Source organism: Zootoca vivipara, chromosome 1 (assembly GCF_965207765.1).
Source record: "Zootoca vivipara chromosome 1, rZooViv2.hap1.1, whole genome shotgun sequence".
Taxonomy (NCBI): domain Eukaryota; kingdom Metazoa; phylum Chordata; class Lepidosauria; order Squamata; family Lacertidae; genus Zootoca; species Zootoca vivipara.
Genome location: NC_142582.1, coordinates 96,277,889 through 96,304,940, shown reverse-complemented (window position 1 = coordinate 96,304,940; position 27,052 = coordinate 96,277,889). Strand labels below are relative to the sequence as shown.

The following is a 27,052-nucleotide window of genomic DNA, read 5'->3' as shown; positions in this document are numbered from 1 at the left end:
GTTGAAAGGGCTATTAAAAATAATTAGACTTGTGTAAAATATTTCTTCTTCTTTGTATTCACTTACTGTGAGATGTTGGAACAGCCATGCTCTCATGATATTTGTTGCTACTTTGGGGAAAATTCCTCTTTTCTTCTGACGCTTTTTATCCTTGTCTGGATCATCATCATCCCCTGTGCCGGGAGAGGCTACACTGTTGTCTAAACCATCCCCTAATAGAAAAAAAAGGGGTGAGAGATAATAAACAAGAAATATAAGCCAATCTGAATAATCAGATTAACTACTAAAGCACTAATGAAGTGTCATTCATATATGAAAAAACAGGCATGTTCAATTTCTTATTAAATATGATTGCTGATATAGATATATAAAAATTAGAAATCATGTCTCTCCAAATACTAATTTTGTGCCTCACACATGCACAAATCATTAATTCAATTATAATTGTTTGCTTGACACAGTGCAATACTTCTTTGTCAATTATGAAATGCAGTGTGGGAAAACCTGCCACACAAAAACCTATTTACGGTAAATGCATTCCCTGCAACTATGCTGAATATATGGTGAAGGTAATCTAGTTAAATGTTCTGTGGTCTATATATTCTGGGCCCTCTGCATAGGTGACAGTAAATGTGTCACTGTTCAGAGCACATAACACACTGCCAGCTGAACCCCTCCCCATTTACTATCATCTCCCCACTCACACACATGCACACACACACACACACACACACACACACACGTGTATGACCCTCAACATAGTATTTGCAAGACATGAAAACTTATGTGCCTGCATCAGTGATCATTATATTCTGCTTCTTTTTATTTATTTATTTTCTTTTTTAAAAAGGATGCACATCAAGGTAGGGTGCTTGCTTAATCAGAACTTTCCATGAACATCTTTCTCTTCAGTGCTTTTCCCTGGCATTAATTGTGCATTAGCAAAAATCATTTACTTTTAACAGTCATAGTTATTTTTTCTTGCCCTCCAGCAAAAATGCCTTGAAAGCCTGCCTGGAGGGCATCTAAATTATGTATCTGAAAAACTCTTCTGGCAAGGCATTGCAGGACCCCTACTTTCTTAAAATTCATACGAGCACGTCTTCCTGTTTTTGGGAAGGCATCAATCAAGAGCAGCAATATATGCCATATTCCTACATTAATATTTGAACTAATAACTTTTAAAAAAGGAAAGAAACAAGATCCGACTTGTGGCATAATCAAATGCAAAATAAATGAAGAATACTGGGACAGCACTGAGACTTTATAGATTGCTGTGTTTTCCTTACACATCATTAGCCTGGAGCCACACGAAAGAGGAAAACAGAGAAGTGGAGAGTTTATGCTCCCTGCTGGTGTTTAAGAAGCCGAGGTCCTGGAAGGACATCTGGGAATTGCACTGAGACGGTGGTTTTTGTAATTTAAGAATAGACATTCATTAGCAGTAAATGCCATAAATCCCATGCTAAGTAAAAACCTTGTCCAAGAAAGCCTAAAACAATAAACTCTGTGCTCAATGTAGCCTGAGATAGACGCTCCATAGCTTCCTGAGGAATGCTATAGACCCATGAACTAATTCCTATAGCCTCTTCTGGATCTTTAGTGCTGCTAAAACAAACACATTACCGATACATAGAGACTATTTACCTCAAAACTTTAAATTCTATTTCACCTTTGTTTATGGTGCCCACACACATTTCTTTAAAAAAGAAAAGAAAGGCAAAAACAACTGGGGAGGGGGAAATACCACCACTCCCCCCCCCCCGCACTAGAGAAACAAAAAAAGCCAGAGCAAAGAGCTAGCAGATTAATTTTATTGACATTTCCATTTTCACTGCAATGTGATACCCTCCATCACATAGAAGAGATGGTCCTCACTATTTACAGAATGACAGGCCACTTCATTACAACTACCCTGCCCCAAGGCTGAGTAGTTCCTTTCCATCTGCCCAAGGACCTGAGTCAGACCCCTAAGTTGCTGTTTTCTTTTTCTTTGACTAGAAGGTAAATTGAAGGTGTGGACAGTGATAAAAGAAAAAGACAAGAGTTTATCACGAACCAATCTTTTATGGCGAGGAAAACATATTACTTTGAAAAAAACTCCTTTTCTTAGTGGCCCACCACCCACCACCCATGCGTGTGCAAGCACAAATACACACCCTTTCCACTGACTATGCCAAGGAACTGCTGCAAGGCAAATTCTCACAAACACTAATGGCTTCTGACTGCTCCTTGGCAACCCCAGCATTTTAACCTGGGTGGATGTGCACTCCAAAATACAGGCACTAGAGCTATCTCATCAGCTGTTCATGTGACACAGATGGAGAGTGGCTATTAGGAGCCAGGCAAGGGGCCTTGGGGATCTGAGGTGCTGTACTGTAGCCTCAGGCAATTTTGAAAAGCAGTACCCAGAGATGGAGGGAAAAGAACAATCCACGCCAAAAGTGCAAGTTCTGAAATGAGTCTCTTTTTCTATCTATTGTCTAGGTAAAGATATCTTTGTCTTCTTTTCTAAACCTATGAATGTATGCACATAAGGCATGTAGATATAAAATCTTCTTTCAATCTGTCTCTCTTTCTTGGTCAGGCACACAAATACAACAGAAACTCGAGCAAGAACAATTCTTGTTTCTATCCAGGCATTCAGGAACACCTTAATGCTGCTTTTTGTGCAATGCTTAAATTGGAGCCTTCCAAGAGGATCAGTACAGCGCTTTGATTATGAAAAAGGCTAATAATAGGTGATTAGATATTCAGATTCATCCTGCATAAGTTTGGCTGAAGTTTACAGAGCCAATAGGCTTGATCTAGTGTAAAATGTTAGAGATTAATTACCAGTCTTGATCCTCTCTGCATTCATATAATGAAAGAGAGGGAGAGGGGAGAAAATTATCTACCGGTAATAGGAGCAAGATACAAATGAAAACTCTGCAAATAATCAATAACTGAGTTCCAATAGTCTGGTTATACTATAAATAGTATGCACTGTAAACCTTAAATAAGACAACTACATTAGTGATGAAAGAAAGAAAGTGAAAACTTGTGGTATGGTAAAATTAGAATGCATTTCATAGCAGTTACACGAGTGACAACACTGCAAATAAAATCAGAACTAGAATGTAGTCTGTCTGAAATTAGGAAAATAAAACAGGTTATCTGTGAAATATTACAAAAAAGAGGAGCATATGTCTATTTTAAACAAGTTTCGCCATCCCTCACCAATCTGGCTGTACTGAATGAAAAACTAAAGGCAGAGCAGCAAAATGAAATCTTAACTGTTGAGCATGTGACACAGTGCAATAATTACAAACTGATTTTTGCCAGCCATGCCACTTTAGCACATACCAGAAGGGGCAAAAGTAATCTTCTGCCTCGTACTCCATTGCTTTATGAACTACAGTATGTACCCATTTATGCCTCTCAGACCAGTTGCTGAATTCTTATTTGGTGCAGTGTTATCTTTGCACATGAGAAAATGGATACACAAATATCTAAACCAAAGAGAAATGTCTTATGGTTACAAAAGATCTAAGCCAATGTAAAATGCCTCATAACTTTCTAAGCACTATTGACTACTCTCCGTTAATAAAAATGCATGGTGAGAATTGAGCACAGGGAAAAAGAATGTCAGAAGGCACTGGCAAAAATTTTTCCCTAAAGTGGGGTGTGGGAGAGAGAAAGATGGTCATTTCTGGAAGGATCATTCATTCATTTGTACACTGTGGTTTAGCTTTCAAAGTCCACAGACCTCAGGGATCTTCAGGGAATGAAAGATCCAGTCCCACAGAGGGTTTGCCTCTACATTGCTTTTCATGTTATCCACTCTTCACCCCCATCCCCCGCAGCAGCAAGGCACAATGCTGTCAATGTTCCTCTAGATCTCAGCCACTGTGTGCTATACAGTGTACCACTCCTCAGGGATAGAACAGAGAAGATGTATTTAATGCAGTTCCTGGCAGCACTATCTCCCACTGGTTCTCTTACTTTATTTCGTTCCATTTCCAAGGATAGAATAGATAGGTGACAGACAGACAGACAGACAGACAGACAGACAGACAGACAGACAGACAGATGATAGATAGAATTTATATACCGTCCTATACCCGCAGGTATAACATGTGAACATATAACATGTGAAGAGGCCCTTTCATTGTACACTCACTCTCTTAAACTCAGACCTCAGTCCTACTTTCTTCTGGTGGACCCTCAAGTTAAAATGAAGTTGCAGACCAAGACAATTTCTCTTAAACCAAGACAGTTAAAATTATTCCTCACCCCACTTAAATATTATAAAGTAGGCTATTTTTGAGCTATTTTCTCTTTTTCTCCATGCTTTTTTGTGACTCATAGAAGGAACAAAATTATTACATTGACACACACCTCTTTCTGCATACAAATGGATATATTGAAGAATGAGAAGTTCTGATATGTTCCAAGATCAAGACCTGTTATACATATATTTAAGTGTGTGTATACATTTGCACATTACTTTTCTTAGGCTGGAGGATGCACAAGTCATTTGAGTAAGAGGGATTTAGTCAATGGTACAACATCTGCTTGGCATGAAAAAAGTGCCAGGTTCAATCCTTCTTCAGGTAAGAAATCTGGGAAAGCTCAGTTGATAGATCATGAGACTCTTAATCTCAGGTTCGTGGGTTCAAGCCCCATGTTGGGCAAAAGATTCCTGGACTGCAGGGTGTTTGACTAGATGACCCTCCTCACTGTGCCTTCCAACTCTACAATTCTATGATTCTCTGACTGGGAGAGACCCTTGTCTGAAAGTCTGGAGAACCACTATCGTTTTGTGGACAATGCTAAGCTAGATGTACCAATAGGTCAGAATAAGGTAGCTTCCTATGTTCCTATGGCCTACTTACATCCCATGGCTTGTTTTAAATTAGATTGCTACATAGACTTTAACCAAAAACACATACGGATAGTTGTTTTACTAGGCTAATACGACTGCCCATAATGCATGTTTTAAAGACTTTGGAATCTTATGGACGAACATAAAATGTATTAATTCTTAATTCATGAAAAAATGGTAACCCATTAAACTCTAAAAAGGATTCTCAATGTGTGTCAAATAATAAAACATGTTCATAATAATGAGACATATCTGGACTCTGAAACTCTACCACAAACATCAAAACCATCTCAGAGGAACCCTAGATATGAAAAAATGCATTTTATTCTCATCTGAGTTTTACCATCTCCATGTAAGCCTAGCCTACAGCTGGCCTTCATTTTTTTCCATACAGAAGAGGATGAGGGGGAGCAGGCACACCACATTTGCTTGTATCAAGAGAAAGTTATTCTAAAAATAATGCTGCTCATTTAAAAGTTTTTGGTTTTTTTTTTAAAGAAAAAGGAATAGTTTCATGCCTGTGCTGAAAAAGCATAGATTTTAAAGTAAAAATTAAATAAATCTTGCCCTGAATTTAACACAATGAAAGACTTAATTGCTTAGGTGAGCATATTATGTAATAATAATAATTTTAATAATTTATTATTTATACCCCGCCCATCTGGCCGGGTTCCCCCAGCCACTCTGGGCGGCTTCCAACAAAACATTAAAATACAGAAATCCATCAAACATTAAAAGCTTCCCTAAACAGGGCTGCCTTAAGATGCCTTCTAAAGGTCTGGTAATTGTTATTCTCTTTGACCTCTGGTGGGAGGGCATTCCACAGGGTGGGCGCCACTACCGAGAAGGCCCTCTGCCTGGTTCCCTGTAACTTGGCTTCTCGTAGCGAGGGAACCGCCAGAAGGCCCTCGGCTCGGCGCTAGATCTCAGTGTCTGGGCAGAACGATGGGGGAGGAGACGCTCCTTCAGGTATACTGGACCGAGGCTGTTTAGGGCTTTAAAGGTCAGCACCAACACTTTGAATTGTGCTCGGAAACATACTGGGAGCCAATGAAGGCTTACTATTTAGATCTATAACCTTTTGAGTACTGGCAGTACAATGTGTTGGCCCTCATTCACAGAATAAGCCTGGGAGGAAAGCTACAGAAAGCAAATTAAAGCTGAAGGATAGTGATGTGCCCCTAAACTAAAAAGTGAGTAATCCAACATGCAGAACAACATTTGCTCTATTAAAGCTCAACGTCATTTCAGCAATGCCACACTGGTTCAATGCCACACTGGTCCCTCTAGTGCCACAGTTTATAGAACATGCAGTCAATCTCTATTCACACCAAGGAATCATTACTCCACCTATTCCCGAGACTGAGGTCTAATTTATAAACTGCACCAAATTTACATGGTGGTGATGGTGCTGCTGTCCTTAACCACGCAAGTGCCTCTTTAACCATTGTTGCAAGAATAGGTGCCCATATAGTTTGGGGTGATTATAGCCATGCCCAAGAAACTCCACAGAAACAAAGGGTCTCCTGGGCATGGATCTAATTGCCCCTAACCACATGGCCACTTATTCATATATAAATCTAACTATACAAAGAGACATAGTGGTGTTCTGGATTATGGCAGCAATAGCCAACACCACTACAGTGGTACCTCGGTTTACAAACACAATTGGTTCCAGAAGTCTGTACTTTAACCTGAAGCGAACTTTTCCATTGAAAGTAATGGAAAGTGGATTAATCCGTTCCAGACAAGTCCGCGGAGTACTTAAACTGAAAATACTCAAACCGAGGCATACTTAAACCGAGGTATGACTGTAGTGCGATATCAACTGGGTCTTCTTTAATTAATCACCTCCAGGGAGAATGCAAACTGTGGGGCTTTTGTGAGCATGAATGAAATCTAGTTCTAGCCTAGGACTCCTCTGCAAAGTACACATTTGGTAACAATTCAAATCTATCTGGAGGAAGATTCTTCTGCTAGGACATTTTCTGTTTGTGGCTTGTGCCCATGCAAGAAATAACAGGTTTGTGGTTACAGCTTAATTCTGTGAGTTCCTGTGTTATGTACAGGAGCACAAAACAGTGTTATAATGGTTACTGTTGGCCTTCTGCAGCTCACAACAATCTGGTTTAGCAATGCAGTCAAACATTGCTATACCACTGTCATCCTTACCAACGTAGTAGCACTTGAAGTATTATTTGTGGTGTGATTCTACAGAGAGACATTGCTCCTGTTCATTGTTCAAAATCAATCACATAAACAAAGATCAGCTCAGAACTGGAAAGAAACAGGGTGTGATAGCACCCCAACCTAAAGGTTTTTAAGTCTGCACCCTACCAGCTAATTCTGCTTAAGTTACGGTAGCAAATAGCATATATTATCGTAAGATGGACATAACCCACTGGTACAGAAGAGGCCATTGTAGTTACATCAATGTATTCTGCTCCGTGACCTGCCACTCATGATATTACTCCAAGGGTGGCATTCAACTACGTGTTACTCATTGAAATTAATGGCCCTAACATAATGATGTTCATTAATTTCATACTGCCCTGTGTTGCCATTTTATTAGAGTCAGCAAGTTAGTTGCTCATTTTGTAGTTTCTCAGCTAAAACACTGCAAGGAATATGAACTATTCCCTTTTCTGACCGATCCTAGTTAAAAGTTAATGGCTCCAATGTGTTGGGACTTATACCTGTTGGACTGATAAATTTGTGTCCCACCCTTGTTGGCTTTCTGTTCATTCCTTTTACCTATAAACCTCTAAGAATAACACCTACAGATAATTAAAGGAAGTTGAAATTTTTGTCCCAGTATTTTCCTATTGCACAACTTTAATATAATGTAAACTTTTGAATTCTTATTTTTATTTATTTGGGAGGTTTTCAAAGTAATATTTTTCCCTATTAAAAGTTCCAAAATAGAACATTATGAAAATCTGTTAATTGTTGGGCCCTTTTCCCATCCTGCTGTGCTAAACTGTCTAGAAATGCTAACATGAAAAACATTATTCAGTTTTCTTCCAGTGACTAGTTCATGGCCCAATGCCGTGGAGTAAAGAGAAGGATGAAATACTTTAGTTTACATGCAACATTTACTAACTGTGTGGGTTTTCCGACATTAGAGAAGGGACAGCGACCCAAGCCACCTTTTTCACACTCAAAAGGCCACTGAAAAAAACCAGTCTTCTTAGGCTTACCTCAAGCTTCTCTGGCCCTGAACACCCTCCCCCCAGGGAATGAGTAGAAAGAGAAAAAAGAAGTGAATTTAAGCTCCTTTCTCTTCAACTTTTCAGGCGGTATAAGCAGCATTTAGCAAATTCAGCCCCCAAATGGCTCCAAATGCTCTGAGCTGCAGGGGCTCATCCTTTGTTAGTCTCCCTCTATTTACACAGGATTTACACAGGCTATCTACTGAAGAGACCACATGTTTCTGACCGAAAGCACTTTCATTCATAGTGCATCAGCCAACAGGATTGTAACCACTGCAGCTTCATGCTGACCTGAGATTAGGGATTTCGGCAACATTGAGATGATAACAATCTACTAACTAACCCAAAATTATCCATGGAGATTTTTCTTCTTCTGACACTCACATTATAGCTAATGTGGTCATAGAAATGAGATTTCTTAAGAGAGCTATTAAGAACCAGCTATTGTCAAGAAAAACCCTCCCTCCTTTCAATAAACAGGAGGAAAGAAAGTATATGTTGCTGTGGGGGCGGGGGGGGGGGAATCAGACTGCTACTTGGATTAAAACCATTTCACCCACTGGCTGAAGACAAAAGTGTAAAAGAAGACAGATGGACACATATGTAAATGTGGTGCCATTTTCTCCCTGTCGCTAACAAGTTAGTTAATAGTATAGTTTAATCATGTCTTCTCTGTTAATTCATTTAGGTTAACTAGTCAGCAGCAGCAGCCTAGTAACACTCCAGGAACATGCTCATTCACATTTATTTGCTTGCTACAGTGCTCAATTACCAACCATGTAATGATTAAGATATTTTAGACTCTACTTAACAGGCATGAATGCTGAAATAGTATCTGAGGGGGTCACTTCACACAAGATGATTTTCATACATGGATCTCTCTACCATGTATACATTTCTTACATATGAAACCCTGTTTTTTCTTTCCAACTCCATCTTTAGTAAACCATATTTTAATTTCAAAAGCTTTCCCCATGTGTACACATAGAAATTCCACCGAGGCAAAACATACTGAAGTTTCATAGGAAAAGTCATAATCCTGCCCACCTCAACCTGGTGGAAATTAGAATCTTAAAACAAAACACATTGCTCATACTCTGCAGCAATCGTTACACTTTTTAACTAATTTATAATGAACAGACATCTCTGGTCGGTATATATGTAAGTATATAGTAGATGTTTTAAAGTTCTTCACAATATATCACAATAAAGCTCTGCTGAGCATCCCAATGATTCATTTTTAGTGAGCTCTCAAATGCCCTTTACTACAGTTAATGCTCAGATTTTATTAAGGAAGAGAGCAGGGACAAATGCCCACTTAAGTTCCAGCTCTCAAATTCAGCTCTGCTTGCACTGCACTAGCTAATGCTAAAGCTTCTTAATGTGCTTTTCACCTCCCTTGTGTGGCATTTCTGCGAACACAGTTCACAATTTTCATCCCCAAACACAGAAGACTGCTACCCTTAAGTCATCCAAAGAATGTGACAGATACTATCATGGCTCTTGCTGCAACATGAAGAAACAGAAAGAGAGGGACCAAGAAGAGGAAGACCATAGTGATCAGGTTACCAAAATCCACAGAGACTTTCCCACAATGTTACTGAATGTTATACAGTAATTAAGATATTTGAAGCTGAGGGTGATCTAGGGAACATAGTTTAGAAACTGTATGACACCAGGATCCAGTCTTGCTTCTCTTATTCAGATTTGACACACACTGATTTTTAAGGGCAGTCTTACCCAAGTAAAGTGAGCGAGCTCAGAGCCTTGCCTTACACAAGCTAACAAGCATGCAAGCATTCAGCTAAAACAGACACAATGTTAATTCTTGTGGCTTATGATCAGTGCTTTTTTCTTTTAAAAAATGTACTCTCATTTTGACTCAATAAAATCACCATTTTATAGCTCAAATCGGGTAAAATAAATACAGTAAATGGACAAAAGTACAAAGATTCAAAAATGTTTTGGGGTATGCATACCCGTGTCCCCCCAGAAAAAAGCACTGCTTATGATAATTTATTATACTGGGGTGGTTGGCATAGAAAGGGTTCTGTATCTTTTCTATTTAATGCTCTGTTTTCTTATTTTCTGTTTTACTGTGAATAGATAGATTTTTAGTACCTAGGTAAAAATTGTAAACTTAAGATTAGTAAGTGTTTTGCTTCCTTGAGCAATTATCTTCCAATAACTATAAACGTAAATAGGTGTTCCTTTTGAATTTTTAGTCTGCAATCCTATAGATATGTCTCACTTATTTTGGGGTAGGCATAGGATAGGGTGTTGGGTTTTTTGAAGCTAGGTATGGGGAACCTGTGGCTCTCCAGATGTTGCTGAACTATAACTCCCATTATCCCTGACCATTGGCCATGCTGGCTGATATAATTTGAGTCTAATAGCATATGGTGGGACATAGGTTTCCCACACCTGGTTCATATTAGCAAAGAACACCATGCTATGCCATTTTACTGGTTTCTCACCGAGAGCCTCATTAAATCATGTTCTTTTAGCTTGAGTTAATAATTCAATGGGCATTAGAACTGGGCTGGCACAACTGTATTCAGCGGAACTACCATCTTGTAGGTACAGTATATCCTAATGCTTCTACAAAGATAGATCGCATAGTTCAATTCAATGTGATTGCTTTCTATGAATAAGCATGCTATTTAAACACTGTATTTAGGAAAACACAATTTTTAGCAAAAGGGTTAAACAGAATTAGTTAAATGCCCATATATTTTTAAAACAAGTTACTTCATCAGCTTTTTTAAAGAGTTAGCTGGATATAATTGTCCATATAATTACAATTATTTCCATTAGAGTGCAGTTTTTAAACAGCCTATTATGTATAAACTAATACCTGTACCTGAGTGTTAGGTAAGCCATGATTTTGTTTCTTCTTTTCCCTTTTGCTCTGTGTATCTTCTGGGCCCTTGCCTGTAAAAGCCTGTGTGACAGTAGGTTTCTTAGGCTATGATCCAAAGAATCAATTTGATTTGGTACATCTAAGAAAGCTTCTGACTTCTTACTCTTCCCTACCTGCCTTTTCCCCTGTTCATGCCACATTATAACTGAAGAGCTACTGTATTTGTCATATAGCATGGGGGTCAGCTGTTGCCTTTAGAAATCCCATTGTACTAACACAAGCTCTTTTGAATCTTGACCTTAGTTCTCAGAGCACCAAGAAGGCTCATTGGTTGGGTTTTCAGTGGTGCATACAAGTGCACAATTGTTACTTTGAGGTTTTTAAACAGAGGTTGGATGGCCATCTGTCATGTATGATCTAGGTGATACTCCTGCATTGCAGAGGGTTGGACTAGATGACCCCTGGGATCCCTTCCACACCACTATTCTATGTTTCCATGATTAGGGCCACTAATTATGCCCATCAAGTGGCTAGTTACCACATGCTTAGTGTTTCTGCATACACCTGTGATCTTTGACAATCTGAAGTTGCCATTATGAAATAATGCTGTTTGTTTCTTTGATGAGTGGATAATTTATGATGTTAAACATTGTATTGCTTCATAGATTAGAACATGTTCCTTTATGAAGCTAGATAGCTCAGTTGGTACAGTATGAGGCTCTTAATCCCAAAGTTGTGCTTCAAGCCCCATGTTGGGTGAATTGGACTAGATGATCCTCATGGTCTCTTCCAATTCTGCAATTCTATTATTCTATTTCATCTTTCATCGTTGAAAAAATGGGTATTTTTTTTAAAGAAGTGAATGGAACATTTCTATGAAGAACAGTTTACAATAGAAAGCATTGTTAAACATGCAGTTAAGTACCATTGCCTTTTTATATAATGGCCATCTCTGTTGTAATGGTACCTAGTACAGTAATGTTACTGGTGCTCTATTAATATTCTCATTAGAAACCTCAATTTTAAGATTTTATTACTCAGGTATAAAATTTTAACCACCTAACAATGGCATGTAAAAGCACTTTGAGCCACTTTTAGAAAAATGACAGTTCTTGAATTTGTGTGTGCGTATGTATGAATTTATATATAATTTCAACTTCATTTTTATTATGTTTTGTAACTATTGTTTACCGATGTTATAATTTCTTTAACAAAATTTAACAATCCATATGTTCACAGTATTGCAACTGTAACAGCAACAGAACACTCTGAGTCAAACCAGGAACTATTTATGAATTATAAAGCTCTCTGATGTGATTTAGAGGAGAATCTTAAATTGCTACAATATATTTAACAAAACATTCTCAGATTGTCTGTTTGTGAATCTTTTCTGGGTCTGTGTCACTACAATGACGATGATGCAGCAGCTAACTACCTGAAAGCAGGATTATATATGCAAATTGAATGTAAATATTCCAAAACTGCAGCAAAACTGTTTGACCCTAAAAGAGCTGAAATGAAATACTCTTCCATAAAGCATTATTATGAAAAATGCAGTAACGCACAACAGCTTGTTTTAGGAGGAATAACACCACCTCCAGCTCACCAAAAGTTATAGAAGTGAGCATTGTGTATTAGCAGCAGTATAATCAGTGCTTTTTTTCTTAAAAAATATATTTAGGGGTACTCTCATTTTCCTACTCATATTGAAATACTGCCACTCAATGAGGCCAAACTTAGATTCACAAAATGTTTAGGGGTATGGGTACCCCTGCATCCCCCCAGAAAAAAAAGCACTGAGTATAATTTCACAGGCCATACTATCAACAGCCATGAAATCTTTACAATGAAGCAGGTGCTAAGTGGTTTTTCAAAAGTTAATAAAATTTAATTTAAAATTTTAAAAAGTTAATAATAATATATAACCTGCATTCTAAATAAACAAATGCTAAATAGAACCCTACCATACTGCATTCACTTAGCCATCACTCCCCAATCCTGGCAGCTAATTCCCAATTAACTCTATGTTGAAATATTGCATTGCCCAAAGGCCACACAAGAACTGCCGTATCTGAAGTTACTGTCTGAAGCAGCTGCAACAGCTTCCTTGCTAGGGACAATGAGCCTGAACTACCTTGTTCCTCCCATGACAAAATATATGTCTGACTGGTAGCTGCTGCGAATGCTCCAATTAGTCACAGTAGCTTCAGTGGTGGTTAAATGGCTGTTGAATGTCGTATCTCTTGGGCATGTTTGGGCCTCAATGGGACTAGGTTGCTTGTGCTGCCACTGGAGGATGGAGAGGTGATGGTGGTGGTTCTAACTTAGTGGTCCTGTTTGCGTGTACTAGTGAACCATAGTCAGAAGCAAACCATGGCTTGCTGTGATACAGCAGCACCCTAGTCATCACTGCTGCGCCTTCCCTGCACTTCTCTTTGCCAAGCTGAGAGGAAACAACTCAAGAGATCTGGCTCAGAATTATGCGCAGACTAGCACTTGTAGTTTGTTTCTCCCAAACAAACCATGCATATCAAGCCATGAACCAGACCTTGGCTTCCACATATAGTCTGTTTGGAGAGAAACAAACCCAGTGTATTGGTTTGCAAATAATGCTATCCAGCTCACTTTAGATAGAGATTTCTTTTTCAGTCTGAGACAATGCATCTCAGCCAATCTCACCAGGCATACAGCTCATCAGTGGTGGCTCCATTTCTTGTGTCAAATCTGTTACTTTTGAATGAGTTTGGAACACTCCGCTGCATACATTGTGGCTAGGAATCTTATTCAGAGTGTGACACTGAATGTGGCATAACGATGAGAGGAAGACATTGCATGCTAAATCTGGAGTGTGGTGTAATACCAGCTGTGTCCCAGCCCCTCATGTATGCATATCTAATAGTGCCAATAAGAAAACCTAAGTTTTCAAAAGGTGCTTACTGGAAAAAAGCATATATTAAAGGAGAATACATAATAACTCTACATTTTATACGATCTTACATACCATAAGAGCTCCAACACCTATGCACAATGGGGTGGATTAACTCTCTGGGTGCTGCAGACATATTTATACACCTCCTCCTAAAGTGTTCATTTGGCTGGCAGTCTGGAAAATGCCAGAATGTCAAGGGTTAAATTGGAACACTGAAACTTTTGCAGGTTTAACTTAAACCTTTTAACTTTCAAAAATAAATTTTATTTTTTCTGGTTTAGGAAATACATTGCTATCTAAAAGCTGCTGAAGCCAGTGGATGACAAGACAGCAATCACTTTTATTGAAGTTGAACTCTGTAGCTACTATTACATGGAGAATGGAGGTTCATGTACAAAAACACTAATACTGGATACATCTAGCAACTGCATTACATCTACAGTATTAGACCTTTAAACCTGTTACAGCAAAACTAATAGCAGTATTAGTAAATATAAATTGGAAAAATTACCATCGCTAACAAAAATCTGCAGCATTTATTATAGGAATTTATTGAAATGTTCTTTTTTATGCAAATAAGTCACAGGGCTTCAACAGGGTTACATAAATAACCATTTTCCTGATGTGACATGCAAAAAGTTTACTCTACTTCACACTGAAGTTAATTGCTTTTTTAAGAGCTAAAGTGGGCAAGATGCTAGGTGATTTGTGGTTGGATATATTGCCATGTTGGGTTTTGTTTTGGCTTTTAGTTCAAAGAGATTTACTTCCATATACATACCTGTATGCTTTTTGCCACAGGACAAAAAGGAAAACTGAGGGACCACAGGAGAAAGGCTTAACCCACCCTTACTCCCATGCTGTGGCTTTAATCTGATTCTCTCTCTCTCTAGCCCTTGGTTATTGCAGCAGAGAGAAAAAGAGAAGCAGAGATTATTGACATGTGTTTGCCCCACTTTGCATCAGCTATAACTCCCATCAGGCCTAGCCAACATGGCCAACCGTCAGGGATAATGGGAGTTGGATTCAAACATCATCTGGAAGGCATGACATCAGTTACCACTGAATTCTCAAACTTGAGTCCCCAGCTGATGTTGGACTACAACTTCTATCATCCCTAGCTAGCAGGTCCAGTGGTCAGGGGTGGTGGGAGTTGCAGTCTGGGGATCCAATTTTGAGAAATAATGATAGAGAACAGCACAGTCAAGACTTAATAAGGTAGAATAAGTGTATTTTTATTATAAAACACATCTGTGATTTATGGACTGGAAGCCAAGAAGACTAAGGCTGCAACCTTATACATTTACCTGGAAGTAAGTCTCACTGAATTCAACGGGACTTGAGAGGAGACAAGCATGGGCTTGTGGTAAGGTTTGTTAATTTATTGTGTGACAAAAATTATTGCAAACAAATTTGTCCCAAATTAGGAAAGTGCACCTTCCTTCTTCTCCCCCTGATGTTTGAAATTAATGAGGCTGGCTTTTTCACCATGATACACATTTAGGTCACAATCTAGGTGTGCTAGATAAGTTGTGCTCAACTCAACTGCAATCAATAGCCCTGAATGTACCAATCTAAGGCATATTTGGATGTAATGCTAAACCATGGTTAAGCACCTGATGAACAAGCCACAGCATGCCCCAGGCTCATGCATTTCCCTTTCCCCTCTGCTGCCCAGTCAAGAGAATGACTTCAGAGGTTTGTACTTTCAGTATTGAGAAAACCACTTTCAGCTCCAAGTGAACCAAGGCAAATGGTATAAACACACTAACCATGGGTTATGAAGTTGACTTACTTGAACTAACCATAGATTATGAAGCTGGTTTATTTAAACAAATCTACGTTAGTGTAAATCACAATGCACAATTCAGATTAAATGGGAAACTAAAAAACAAAAGTAAAAGCTTCTGAATTCCTCCCAGGCACATGTAATCAGAGGAAAGGAACTGTGAAAGCTTGAGGCCTCTGCAGCTTATTCATGTAGTTTACAGTTACTTCCAAATGTAGTACATATTGGGTTGTGGTCCTAAGCAGTTGTGATTATAAGAAGCTGAAGAGCATAAAGAGGCATTCTCAGGAGCACCCCCTCCCCCCAATTAAACTTGTCTTTGAAAAAGTAACACAACACAAGGCCAAATATCTTTGCTCTAAGATCAGATTTCAGCTCCACCAGTAAAGTAGCATTCTTAGCTAAATATGCTGATACAGCAAATTTCCAGTTCATGATCATGCAAGTCAAGGGAGTCGTTCCCCTTAGTGAATAGTTCTTACATTCTTGATGAGATAAAAAAAGAATCAGCTGACTTTGCACCATTTCATTGCTGACCCAATAGAACAGAATTGTCGTGCTCCAACACCAGTCAGAGATCACCACAAAAATAGTCAACTTCATTTTTCAACTACAAAATTATACAGTTGCTGCTTCTAACTGGGGCTAATTTTGCCACTGAAGAACCTACACATTGCAGATGTTTCTATCTAATTTTACCACATTGACAAAATAACTATTATTAAGCTTAATGGGGTCACAAATATATAGAACTAAGATATGTGTGCATCTTAAAAGAGTTCTCCCTGATTTTATTGTAAAAGGATCTGTTATCAATATGGTAGCTCAGAGTTTTGATATTAGCAATGCATCTTTTACTTTGGTTATTTATCAAAGTTCATGATTAAATTGATGAGTACTATTTACAAAAAGTTAGCATAGGGAGAAAATGATTATTATTTCACTATTTGCATTTAGAGAAACACAATAGGAAATATGGGTATTCGATGATAGCTTATTTCACTGAATTTTATTCTGCTTACTTGAAGAAGTGATGATACAGTCACTATAGTTTCAATACAAAACATTCAATGAGGTCAGTACCCATAGCTGCCAAGTTCTCCCTTTTTTTAAGGGAAATTCCCTTATGCTGAATAGGTTTCCTCGCGAGAAAAGGGAAAACTTGGCAGCTATGTCAGTACCTGAGGTTCAATTGTCAGGAATACTGGCCAGAGACTTCTCTGTTGCTATGCCTTAGCTTTAGAACCTACTATCCCATGAGATGTCAAGTTCCAACAGGCCCTTGGCTTGTAAGAGATATGAGTTATTACTGCTGATCTATTTTTGCTCCACTGTACTGATTGTGCTCTCTCTGTGTGTGTGTGAGAGAGAGAGAGTTGTTTTGTTTATCGTTGTTTCTAAATATCTGTTGTTGCCTTTTTTGTTTTAACACTATACTGTAAGTTCCACTGAAAACTGGTATAAAAGTATCTGTACAAACAAATAAAATACCATACACACTTGCTTGGGAGCAAATCTTTGTGAATTTGATGAGTAAAACTGTATAGTAATGGGTTACACTGGCACAATCATGGCTAACACTGGTCTTACATTATTGAGGCAGGGGAAGATGAATAATAGAACAGATGTCCTGACTCTGAAGATCTTTACCACCCATAGATCCCATGATTTGGTGTAAGATTTATTCATGGGTCCCATTTTCAAAACATGGTGTATTCCTAGGAAATCGTTCATTAGGTGAACATCTCATAGTTCCTTCCTGAAATGGCTGCAGCCAAACAACAAAAGAGAGACAAAAACTGGTCTGCCTGATCTCTGCTCTCTGATTTGTCTCATCTCTCTCCCTCCATCCCTTCCTTCCTGGTTTCTGCCCAAAATGGCTGTCGCCCACCAGCAAAACATGGACAAGTAAGGAAATGGGCAAACTCTGGCTGTTTGGATATCTGAATCTGTGGCGTGTATAGCGAGGTTTGGGTACTAATTCCTTGTGCTAGGATAACTGAATTTGTGGATAATGAGCGTTCTGATAGAGGGACTTGCCTGTACTTTCTCACTTATTCTCTGCCTCCATTATATTACGGTAATAACAGATCGTCCTCGCATGGCCATGTACTCTCTCTTGAGTAAAAACAAATGCCATGCTGGCTTTGAGCTCCAGTGAGTTGCTAATTGATTAGCCATACCTAATAACTACTGCAAAGTTTCAGAAAAAAATTGTGTCTATTGAGAGAGCCAGTGAATAATTGTGGGTAAAGAATCCAAGAATATATATATGTAAGCTTTTAAAATAAAAAGAAGCAATTCCCATAAGCAGGCATGATATAATTCACGGAACCAAATTCCATTGTTCTACTCTTTTAAAAACCTTTTCCAATGTCAGTTAAAATACTGGTAAAAATGTATCTATACTAAGCTGCGAGACAGTAGAATCTGGCTTGTTTGCTTTCATAAAAACAAGTATATGATATTCCCAAATTATTTTGCAGCCTCCAAAACAAAAATTAGTTACAGTGTTCCAAATGTCCTGTTTATTGTATTGTTTTTGCAATATGTGAAACAAGCGATCATACATAAACACACATCTGCATTTAAGTGCCTTTTTAAAAGCTATAAACAACATCTAGACCCAAAATTTCTTAGAGAAATGGATTCATATAAATGACAAAAAAACTTGAAGCCTAGATCAAGTCGCTGGGGAAGACATCTTTTTTGTTGAAGCAGTTGTATTCATAATTGCTTTTACCTTGTAAGATAAAGTTCAATAAATATCCGACATGGACCTATTTTTGAAGGTTCCCAGACTCCTAAACAGCACCTTCCCATTCATTACAGGAGAATTAGTTGGCAATGCTACTAGTTGCACCAAACACACACACACACACACACCCCACCCTAATTGGTCCCACAGGGTAGTTAGGTGCTGTGGAAGACTTAAAAACACCATTATCTCCCCATAGTGATTTGCTAGCCTTCCTATACTCTCTGTAGCACATTGGGACTTCTAAATTACATACCATAATTGACATCAAATATCTGTCCCACCAGTGAATATCTTTATTAGCATCAAAATCACTCACAACTAGTGTTCCTCAATGTTATTAAACAGAACTTGTTCTAGGTGTTGCCTTACTAATTAGTCAGGATGAGCCCGAGGAAGAAAATCTGGGTCATGTTAAATTAATTGGAATGAGCATGAAAATTAGCTGAGCAAACTGCATCAATTTTCTATAGAGAGCCTTCCTTCATGTCGAGAATAAAAATTGATATTATGAGGCATTAACCAAACTGCCTTCTGTGACTGCCAAGAGGTGTGTTACAGTAGCCCAAAAATATCATGCTCACAGATTTTCTGAAGTTAATGAGACATTTCCAGGAATGGTAAATACATGGTGTTAAAATGGGTGTGCCTCTTATGGGAAAATGCCAAGTCATTTCATGTTTATTCAGGCATAACAAGCTCTTCAAAATGAGCATAATTTAAAAGGTGAATAGTGCAAAGAAGGCTAACATTCAACCAATTTTCCTTAAGAAAGAAAAGATTAAATTGAACAAAAAATGAATTAAGAGGTTTACAAGTCAACAAGTCAACCATCAGATTGTAGCCTCTGCTCACTATATTCTCATCATCCCCTGCCATGAAGTTTTTGAAAAAATGTCCCGAAGGCAGGGAACAAAGCGAGCAGAACTGATTACAGCCACACTCACCGCCTTGCTGTCTAAACTCTGTTTGGCTTCCTAATGAGCTCACTAAAAACCTAATTCATCTCCCATAACCCTTCTCAGCCCTCCTTGAAATTCACCATTATGGAAATTACAGATGAAACATTTACAGGCTCTGTTCAAATTACTGCTTCTTCAACAGGCAGGTCCCTGACCCTCACAATGAGCACAATAGAGGTATGTCCGGCATGAAACCACTCAGGCCACAGGCTTTAGAATAAAGAGGCTCAGGAAGGTTAAGACTTTTTCTCATGGTGATAATGATTTCCGCATTAATGCTTTCAGTACCATGAATATGGGAATTCTGTGGGTTTGACAGTATATCAAACACAAACTATAATTCAGAAGGGGAGAAATGAGTTGTACTGATGACAAATAGCTGAAATAGGCTAATGTGAATTCCCAGCCTGTTCATGAGGAAACTCCCTCAGTTCCTCATTACATGAAGTCAAAATGATCCTCACGGCACCTAGCCTGTAACTGGAAGATTACTGAATTGATAGATCCTTAGTTTAAAATGCAGCTGTTTTATTCTGCTTTAGTAATTAATTCTTTTTCCAATACCTTATTGATTAAGCGTAGACCCTGATAAAGTTCAAACTGAGAAGAATCTCTAGTGGCTTCCTTAGTTGCTCAAGAGAGTCAATGAAAACTTCCTACAATTCCACCTGCCTCCTCAGAGTGCTGATCCAATGAACAGAACAGTTTTTTTCTCATAAATTAGTCAGGCCATGTGGAGCTGTATTAGCTGATCGCTGCTTTTGTCTCTCTACTTGCTGACTTGCTTTTCACTTTTGCTGTCCTTTGTGCTGTCGCACACAAAGTCGGAGTGCAGCTGCCATTCTGAACCCAAACCAAGGTAAAAGAACAATTCATACAAACTACATTTCTCCCCATTTCATACAGCTGCAGCTCCCTGAGCTGCACAACACTCAATAAGGCCTCCTGAGACCCAACTAGCTGAGAAATCAGAACTGAAGCATGCAGGCATATTTTGGGACTAAGGTTAAAAAAGAAATTGTAACCTGTTTTATTCAAGACTACTCTACCTTTCAGAATGGAATATTTGCGACTGTCTTTTCACAAGTTATCAACAATATCACTTAAGTTGTTTTTTTTTTAAAAAAAAAAAGTGCCATGAATGCTTGCAAACAGTAATCGCAACACCCATGACAACAAAAGGGCAATCAATGTGTGTTGACCAACAGACAGCCAGAGGTGGCCTTTGAATAAACATTATAACATTTTACAATGAGAGGCACTGCCAACATGCTGGCATGTTTAAAGAATCACACAGGACCAATACTAGTGAACGGGAAGGATGATAACATTTTTCAGAGTATAGGATATGTAATTTAATTGTTACTGCTTTTCTTTTTGCAAAGATCAGTGCTACAATAGTGCTTTTAGAGCAATGGTTCACAGACTAACACATAAAACGAAAAAAGAAGAGCCCTGCTCAGGGATCAGTTTGCATAAGTGTTTTTCCTACAACAGACAGACATGGTGAGGTATTTCTGTTGCTCTTTTAAGGGGTTCAAAGAACACACATGGGATGGAGTGTGAAGCAGGCGTGAGATCTTGCATGCCACTCCACCTCCAACATCCCTTTTCCCACAAGCTCCATTCCCAGCCTTCCTGCACAGGTTTTTTATATGGCCGAACTAGAATAGAATTCTCCCTATAATGAGGAATTCTCCCAGCCTGCTATAATTCCCCTTCCCACCCTGCCACACACACCTCACTTAGATTTTATTTAAGCTTCCATTGGTGCCAATGGTAGTTTTTTTTTTAAAAAAAAAAGCCTAATTGTGGGGGTGGGAAAGCTAGGAGTGGATGGAGCAGAAATAAAGAGGAGATAGAGAAAAATAGGGAGGAAATGGAATGGAAAGTAGGGTGTGTGAAATAGGGAGAGAAGGGGGGGGCTCCATGTTTGGCCTGGGCTCTATTTCTCTTGTAATGCCGGCCCCCCACAAAGGGTTTCCACAGGGAATGTAGTCCTAGCTGAAAAAGAATTCCCATGCCAGATGTAAATACTGAGGCCTGGTTCTGATCTCACAGATGTTGGTTTCCTGTCAGTATCACCCTGGCTTCTTTTATTTCCTGATTTACAGTGGTCTCAATCAGAACTTTTTTTCACTTACGCTTTATGATTCTGTTTACTTCTGGCATAACAAGTCTGTGCTGAAATGGAAAAGTAAATTAGGAAAGTGCCTGAGCCTCTGTGAGCTTATTCAGTACTGCCTAGAACAGGCCTGATAGCTGCATTCCCCCACCTTCAGAGCATTCTTTTCTAGGTCAAAAAGTCATCATCACAGATGTCTCCAGCAGACACTCGGTTGTCAAAAGGTTGTACCATGTGATACTTGCAGTTGCTCTTAACAATGCACTATTCTCCATTGAGGTACATAAAACTTTACATTTACAGACAATGTCCTTGTAAGGCAGGTGGAACCTAACTTGTTTTCAAAGACATTCTGTTATCAAAACAATGTATGAACAAGTATGGGGAAAACTTAAGTAAAACCCTTCCAAACCCAAAAGTTGTTATATAATATCATATTTATTGTTTTTCTCCCCTAGTTGTCCACATTAATGGTTTATAGGCTTCTATTCTATAGATCCCACATACTCCAGAGAATCTAACAATAAAATAGTTGGGAAACAGTCCCTTTTCTTTCTTTCTTTTAAAAAGGAAAACTGCAAGCAATTAAGCTTTAAGAATTAATCACTTTCGTGCTCGCTTTGGCAGTATATACACTAAAATTGGAACGATACAGAGAAGATTAGGAAGAATTAATCACTTTCCTTCCCCAACCCCTCAAAATATATAACAAGACATCATGTACAATGGAGAGGATTACAAAGTGCTGTGCCAGTTGTTTTGATTCAATTTGATTGATTGACTTGTGTTTTATGATGTATTTTAACCTTTGTACGCCACTGTGAGGACCTTTGGACAAAAAAAAAGTGGTATATAAATAAAATTTTGCTAACTTACCACAGTAACACGATAGCTTTCTGTTGCTAAGTTATCCATTATGATGTCTGAGTTAACATAATAAAATCATAGAACTGTAGAGTTCAAAGGGACCCTGAGGGTCACCTAGCCCAAGCACCTATAAATATGACAGTAGAACTTTATTATGTTCTTTTGTTTTTATGTGAGCTTTCTATATTGCCGAAAACACATCTAAGAGCTACCACATACAGGGGACAATCAGGGCTGGTACTAGGGTTTTTTGCGCCCTAGGCGAGATCACCTTCTGGCGCGCCCTCCCCCCATTAATAAAAAATAAAAAAATAAAATAGAAAAATAGAAAATAGAAAAAATAAAAATAAAAATAGGAAGATAAATAAAAAGTAGAACAAATAAAAACAAACAATAAAAATAAAATAAAAACCAGCTGAGAGGCGCGGCGAGGTGGCCCCAGGCTTGCGCTCCCTGCACACCTCTGGAGCTTCGTGCAGGGAGCACAAGCCTGGGGCCGCCTCCACTGAACAGCAGAGAGGCGCGGCGAGGTGGCCCCAGGCTCGCGCTTCCCACGCGCCTCCGGAGCTTCATGCGGGGAGCGCGGGCCTGGTGCCGCCTCCACTGCGCCTGTCAGCTGTTGAGCGGCTTCTGGCCGCTCTCCAGAGGCACGTGCGCGCCTCAGGAGAGCGGCCTGAAGCCGCTCAACAGCTGACAGGCGCAGTGGAGGCGGCACTGGGGACAGCGGCGGGCAGGCTGGCCAGCGCCCCCTCCATTTTTGCGCCCTAGGCAGCTGCCTAGTTCGCCTAAATGGACGCGCCGGCCCTGGGGACAATCTGGGATTGTTCTTTCCTAACGCCACTGAAATTAACAGGAGTTTCCATTATTTTGCAAAGCTACCATCCCTTTGCAAGGCAGTTTGCAAAGAAGTTCTTATATTAGCATTTCCCCCTAGAAGATATCCATTGAAGTTCTCTTTTAGTTAAGTGCTGTGATATAAAACAGAAACGGGTAGAATATACATGAAGAAAGATAACTGGATAAGCAGTATTCTAATTGCACACCTTAAAAGAATTGAAAGGAGCCATAAGATATAATGTAAAAGGCTCACATAAATACCCTCAGAAAGGTTGCTTATAATTTCAGATATGCTTTACCATTCATGTAAAATGCAGCATGTTTTCTTTTTGCAAATGTTATTTTTTTCCTTTCATTTAAAAAAACTACTCACCAAAGTATACTTACCAGGAAAAAGATTATCTGTGATTTTACATTTCATATTTCATACATTTTTACCTCTCTTGGATTAAAATGAATGAATGAACATGCACATCCTAAAAGCCATCTGTAGTTTCATTGGTTTAATCTCTGAACTTTAAAGACCTACATTTTATGAGATTTCCTTTGGGTAGGTATGTCAGTGTTCTAAAACACAGTTATGGACTGTTAAATTAAGCACATGTTCTGCACTGGCATTTAGTTCCAGCAGGTCATTTGGTGCCAGGCTTGGCAATTTAGTATCTACAGCCCTGCAACATATGTTTATGCCCTCTTCAAACACTGGGGATGAGTTGAAAACAATGTGCTGCATAAAAATGGCATTTATCTTCAGTTATGAAAAACTAGAGAGAGGTTATCAAAGGACAGAAATAATTTCTAGATCCAGATCTGGAGCAAAGTATCTGAAAATCACACAGGTAAGAGGCTGGTGTTGTCAGGCATAGAGATGATCACACCATCACCATCACACTGAACATGACAAAAATATTGATGAAACTCCTGCTATCTTATCCCAGGATAGGATTCACTGTCAAGGGTGTCAGTAAAATCTGAAAATATTATTTCACTGCGTGTTCCAAGCAATTTTTCTCAAAACCACTTGCTATCTCACAGTGCAGTTAGGGGAAAGGAGCTATTCTCTGACTAAATGCACATGCATCTACAAGACTATGGCCTTGGCCTTGGGCAAGTTAAGGCACTATGAAGGTAAAATCACTTGAATTCACAGTGAACTTGATGTCACTGTTAGTGCAGATTTGCAGGAGGTGCGTATAATACTATTTGGTTAGACTATTTGAAATCAATTTCAGTTGTTGAACAAGACAATTAAGGATGTCTGCCCAACCATAAGTATTTTCAGCCTTTGCCATCACAGTATAAAAGCTAGCCATTGGGGATGCTGAATGCTTCCTTGTGAGAGTGCAACAGGAGGTGGTGATGCATCTTTTCCATGGGAGGGTCTCCCTGGATTCCAGAGGTTTCTAACAAGTGCTGCTCGGTTGCAAACAGGCATTCTGCTTCAGACATCCTTGGAAAAAGTGAACCCACCTTAATCTGGCATCCTGCAAAGATGGAGGTACTATGGGTTGGTGGTTCCTGTATCCAGGAACTGGGTAGCCTGTCTATTGTGGATGGACCTGCATGCCATTGAAGGGAAAGGTATGTGGTCTGAGAGGAGTCCTAGATCCAGTGTTGTCACTGGAGGCCTAAGTGCAACTGCAGAATGGATTGCCTATTTCCAATTCAGCTGGTTCATGGACCATGGTAGACTTGCCACAGTTAATACCTGCTCTAAAAATATCCCAATTACATTACTGCAATGTGCTCTATGTTGAGCTACCCTTGAAGATAGTTCAGAAATGCAAGTAATGCAGGATGTGGCTGCCAGAGTTTTAAGCAGTTTGGCCATTTCCAGATTAAGATTTAATTTGGAAGATTAGATTTTCCAGTGACATATTTTATCATCTACACCTTTTCTGGTCTTATTTTCTATTAACTCCCAGCTACTGAACCTGACACTGATGTATAGCTTCCTTTTTTATCGAGTCTCCCATTTTCCCAAACTTATTGTTGTGTTCCTTAGATACTTTCTTAATCGTGTCCTTTGACATCAATTTTCATATCATCCTTCTAACTCGCTCCTTTTAACATAAATGAGGTGTTTCTGACTAAATAACCTCTAGTCCATGAAAGCTTATGGCACAATAAATTTGCTTGCCTTTGATACCACAAGACTCTCTTTTGCTGTTACATGGCTAACATGCTGTGCTCTGGAAATTGCTTTCCAACCACAGGATTGCATTAGTCTGCTCTGTTTCTAGTACCCGTTAGCTGGGAGACCTCTATGATATTCCTTCCTTTGGGCAACACTATGGATCATGCCAGAAGCCCTTTCCAGTACAGAACCGACCCTGTGCCAATTACGGGCCCAGGGCAGTCCCGAGCAGGTCGGGCGCCCTGGCGCTGAGATCGCTCTGGTGCCCTCGCAGTGCGCAGCATGGCTTGCCGCGCAGCACCCCGTCTGCCAGCCCTGCGCCCTGGCACCCCGCGCCACCGGGACTATACCTACAGCCGACCCTGGTATGACCGCAAAACATGGCTTTGCATCAATGCCGGAACAAAATCTTGTCTTCTGCCCATTTTTGGCTCTACTTCAGCTAAAGTGGACTCTTCAGATAACGCCAGTCTTTAGCTCCCCTAAGTAATCTATACCAAATGTAGTTTTCAAAGAGCATACTAGTTAAAGGCCTAATTAATTAAAAAGTGTTCCTGACTTTCAAACTCCAAATCTTCAATCTACTTTCCATTTATTGAAGACAATATTTGTTCTCTAGAAAATGCAAATTATTACATTAAAACATTCTTAATGAGTGCCAAACCATAGTTCAGATCCCAGTTTAATGCCAAGAAATAAAAATAAAAGTGGCAATAAAGAAATAGTAAAAGGTGGTACCTTTACCTTTAGATTGTAAAGAAGTCATGGGGCATTAATGATTTTCTCAAGGCAATGAACTGACACAATAAAAGCCACATTTATTAAATTTTACATGATTTTTGAACAAAGTACTTCTTATGCAAAATAGACTTTAGCCTTTGATATAGAAACATGAAATGAAAAAGTAAGTGAGAAAAGGTCAACATATCGTATAAACCAAAGCCCACTAAATTTTTGCACTTGTTCTATTGAAGTGGCTAACCTTTAGCCTGCTAAGTACATATACCCTTATTTAAGAAGCTTGTGGTTCACCCAACTACCGGTATAGCACAATACCACTAAAAAGTATATGTAATTCTGGGGTATTTGCTCTAGAAAGAAAGAACCAGAACAATTAATTACAGAGGAAAATAAACCTAAACTCTGTTCTTACCGTACACCAGTTCAAGAAACTGATACAAAATTCATTCAGTTATGCTATGGATTTCAGAAAGTTTCCAATAGCCTCCATAAAGGAGACCATAAAATGGTATATTGGGCAATAATTGAGAAATAAATTGGACTTATAAACAGAATGTACCTTGTTTATAATATTTATGGGAAATTTTAGGCTCTGACTCAATGCTATGAAGCTGTGGATTGAATGTTTGTGCAAGTTTCAAAACCATACACACAAATAATTTAAAGGGCTTCATTCCACAATAAAAATCCACGTATGATTCTGCTCAGCTAATTTCCAGTGAATCTTTATGTAAGAGATGTATGTTTAATATGATCCAATATTAGAAGTCTTCCAATTTAAGAAGTCTTCGATTAAGCAACTGAAGCCCTGGAGAAACTTAGAGAACAAGTCTGTGACTATGATTTACTATGAGGTAGACAGGGAGTAGGATTGCAGGTCAGATGGCTTCTCTAACATTAAGAGTTGAACAGAGGTCTAACTAATAATAATAATAATTTATTATTTCTACCCCGTCCATCTGGCT

At 39.0% G+C, this 27,052-nt stretch overlaps 1 protein-coding gene across 6 annotated transcripts in view; it reads right to left on the bottom strand.

Annotated features, from left to right (window-relative positions):
* Positions 1-27,052, bottom strand: part of MEIS2 (Meis homeobox 2) — a 227,198-nt gene that overhangs the window by 162,065 nt on the left and 38,081 nt on the right. For 3 of the 6 annotated variants that reach the window (XM_088671242.1, XM_088671258.1, XM_088671246.1), the window contains exons 8-9: positions 13,944-14,045; positions 67-212 (exon numbers count right to left, since the gene is read on the bottom strand). In XM_088671242.1, the coding sequence (XP_088527368.1) occupies positions 67-212; positions 13,944-14,045 (248 nt within the window). The remainder of the gene's footprint in view (positions 1-66; positions 213-13,943; positions 14,046-27,052) is intronic. The other 3 variants (XM_035110568.3, XM_035110536.3, XM_035110575.3) reach the window with 1 other exon arrangement.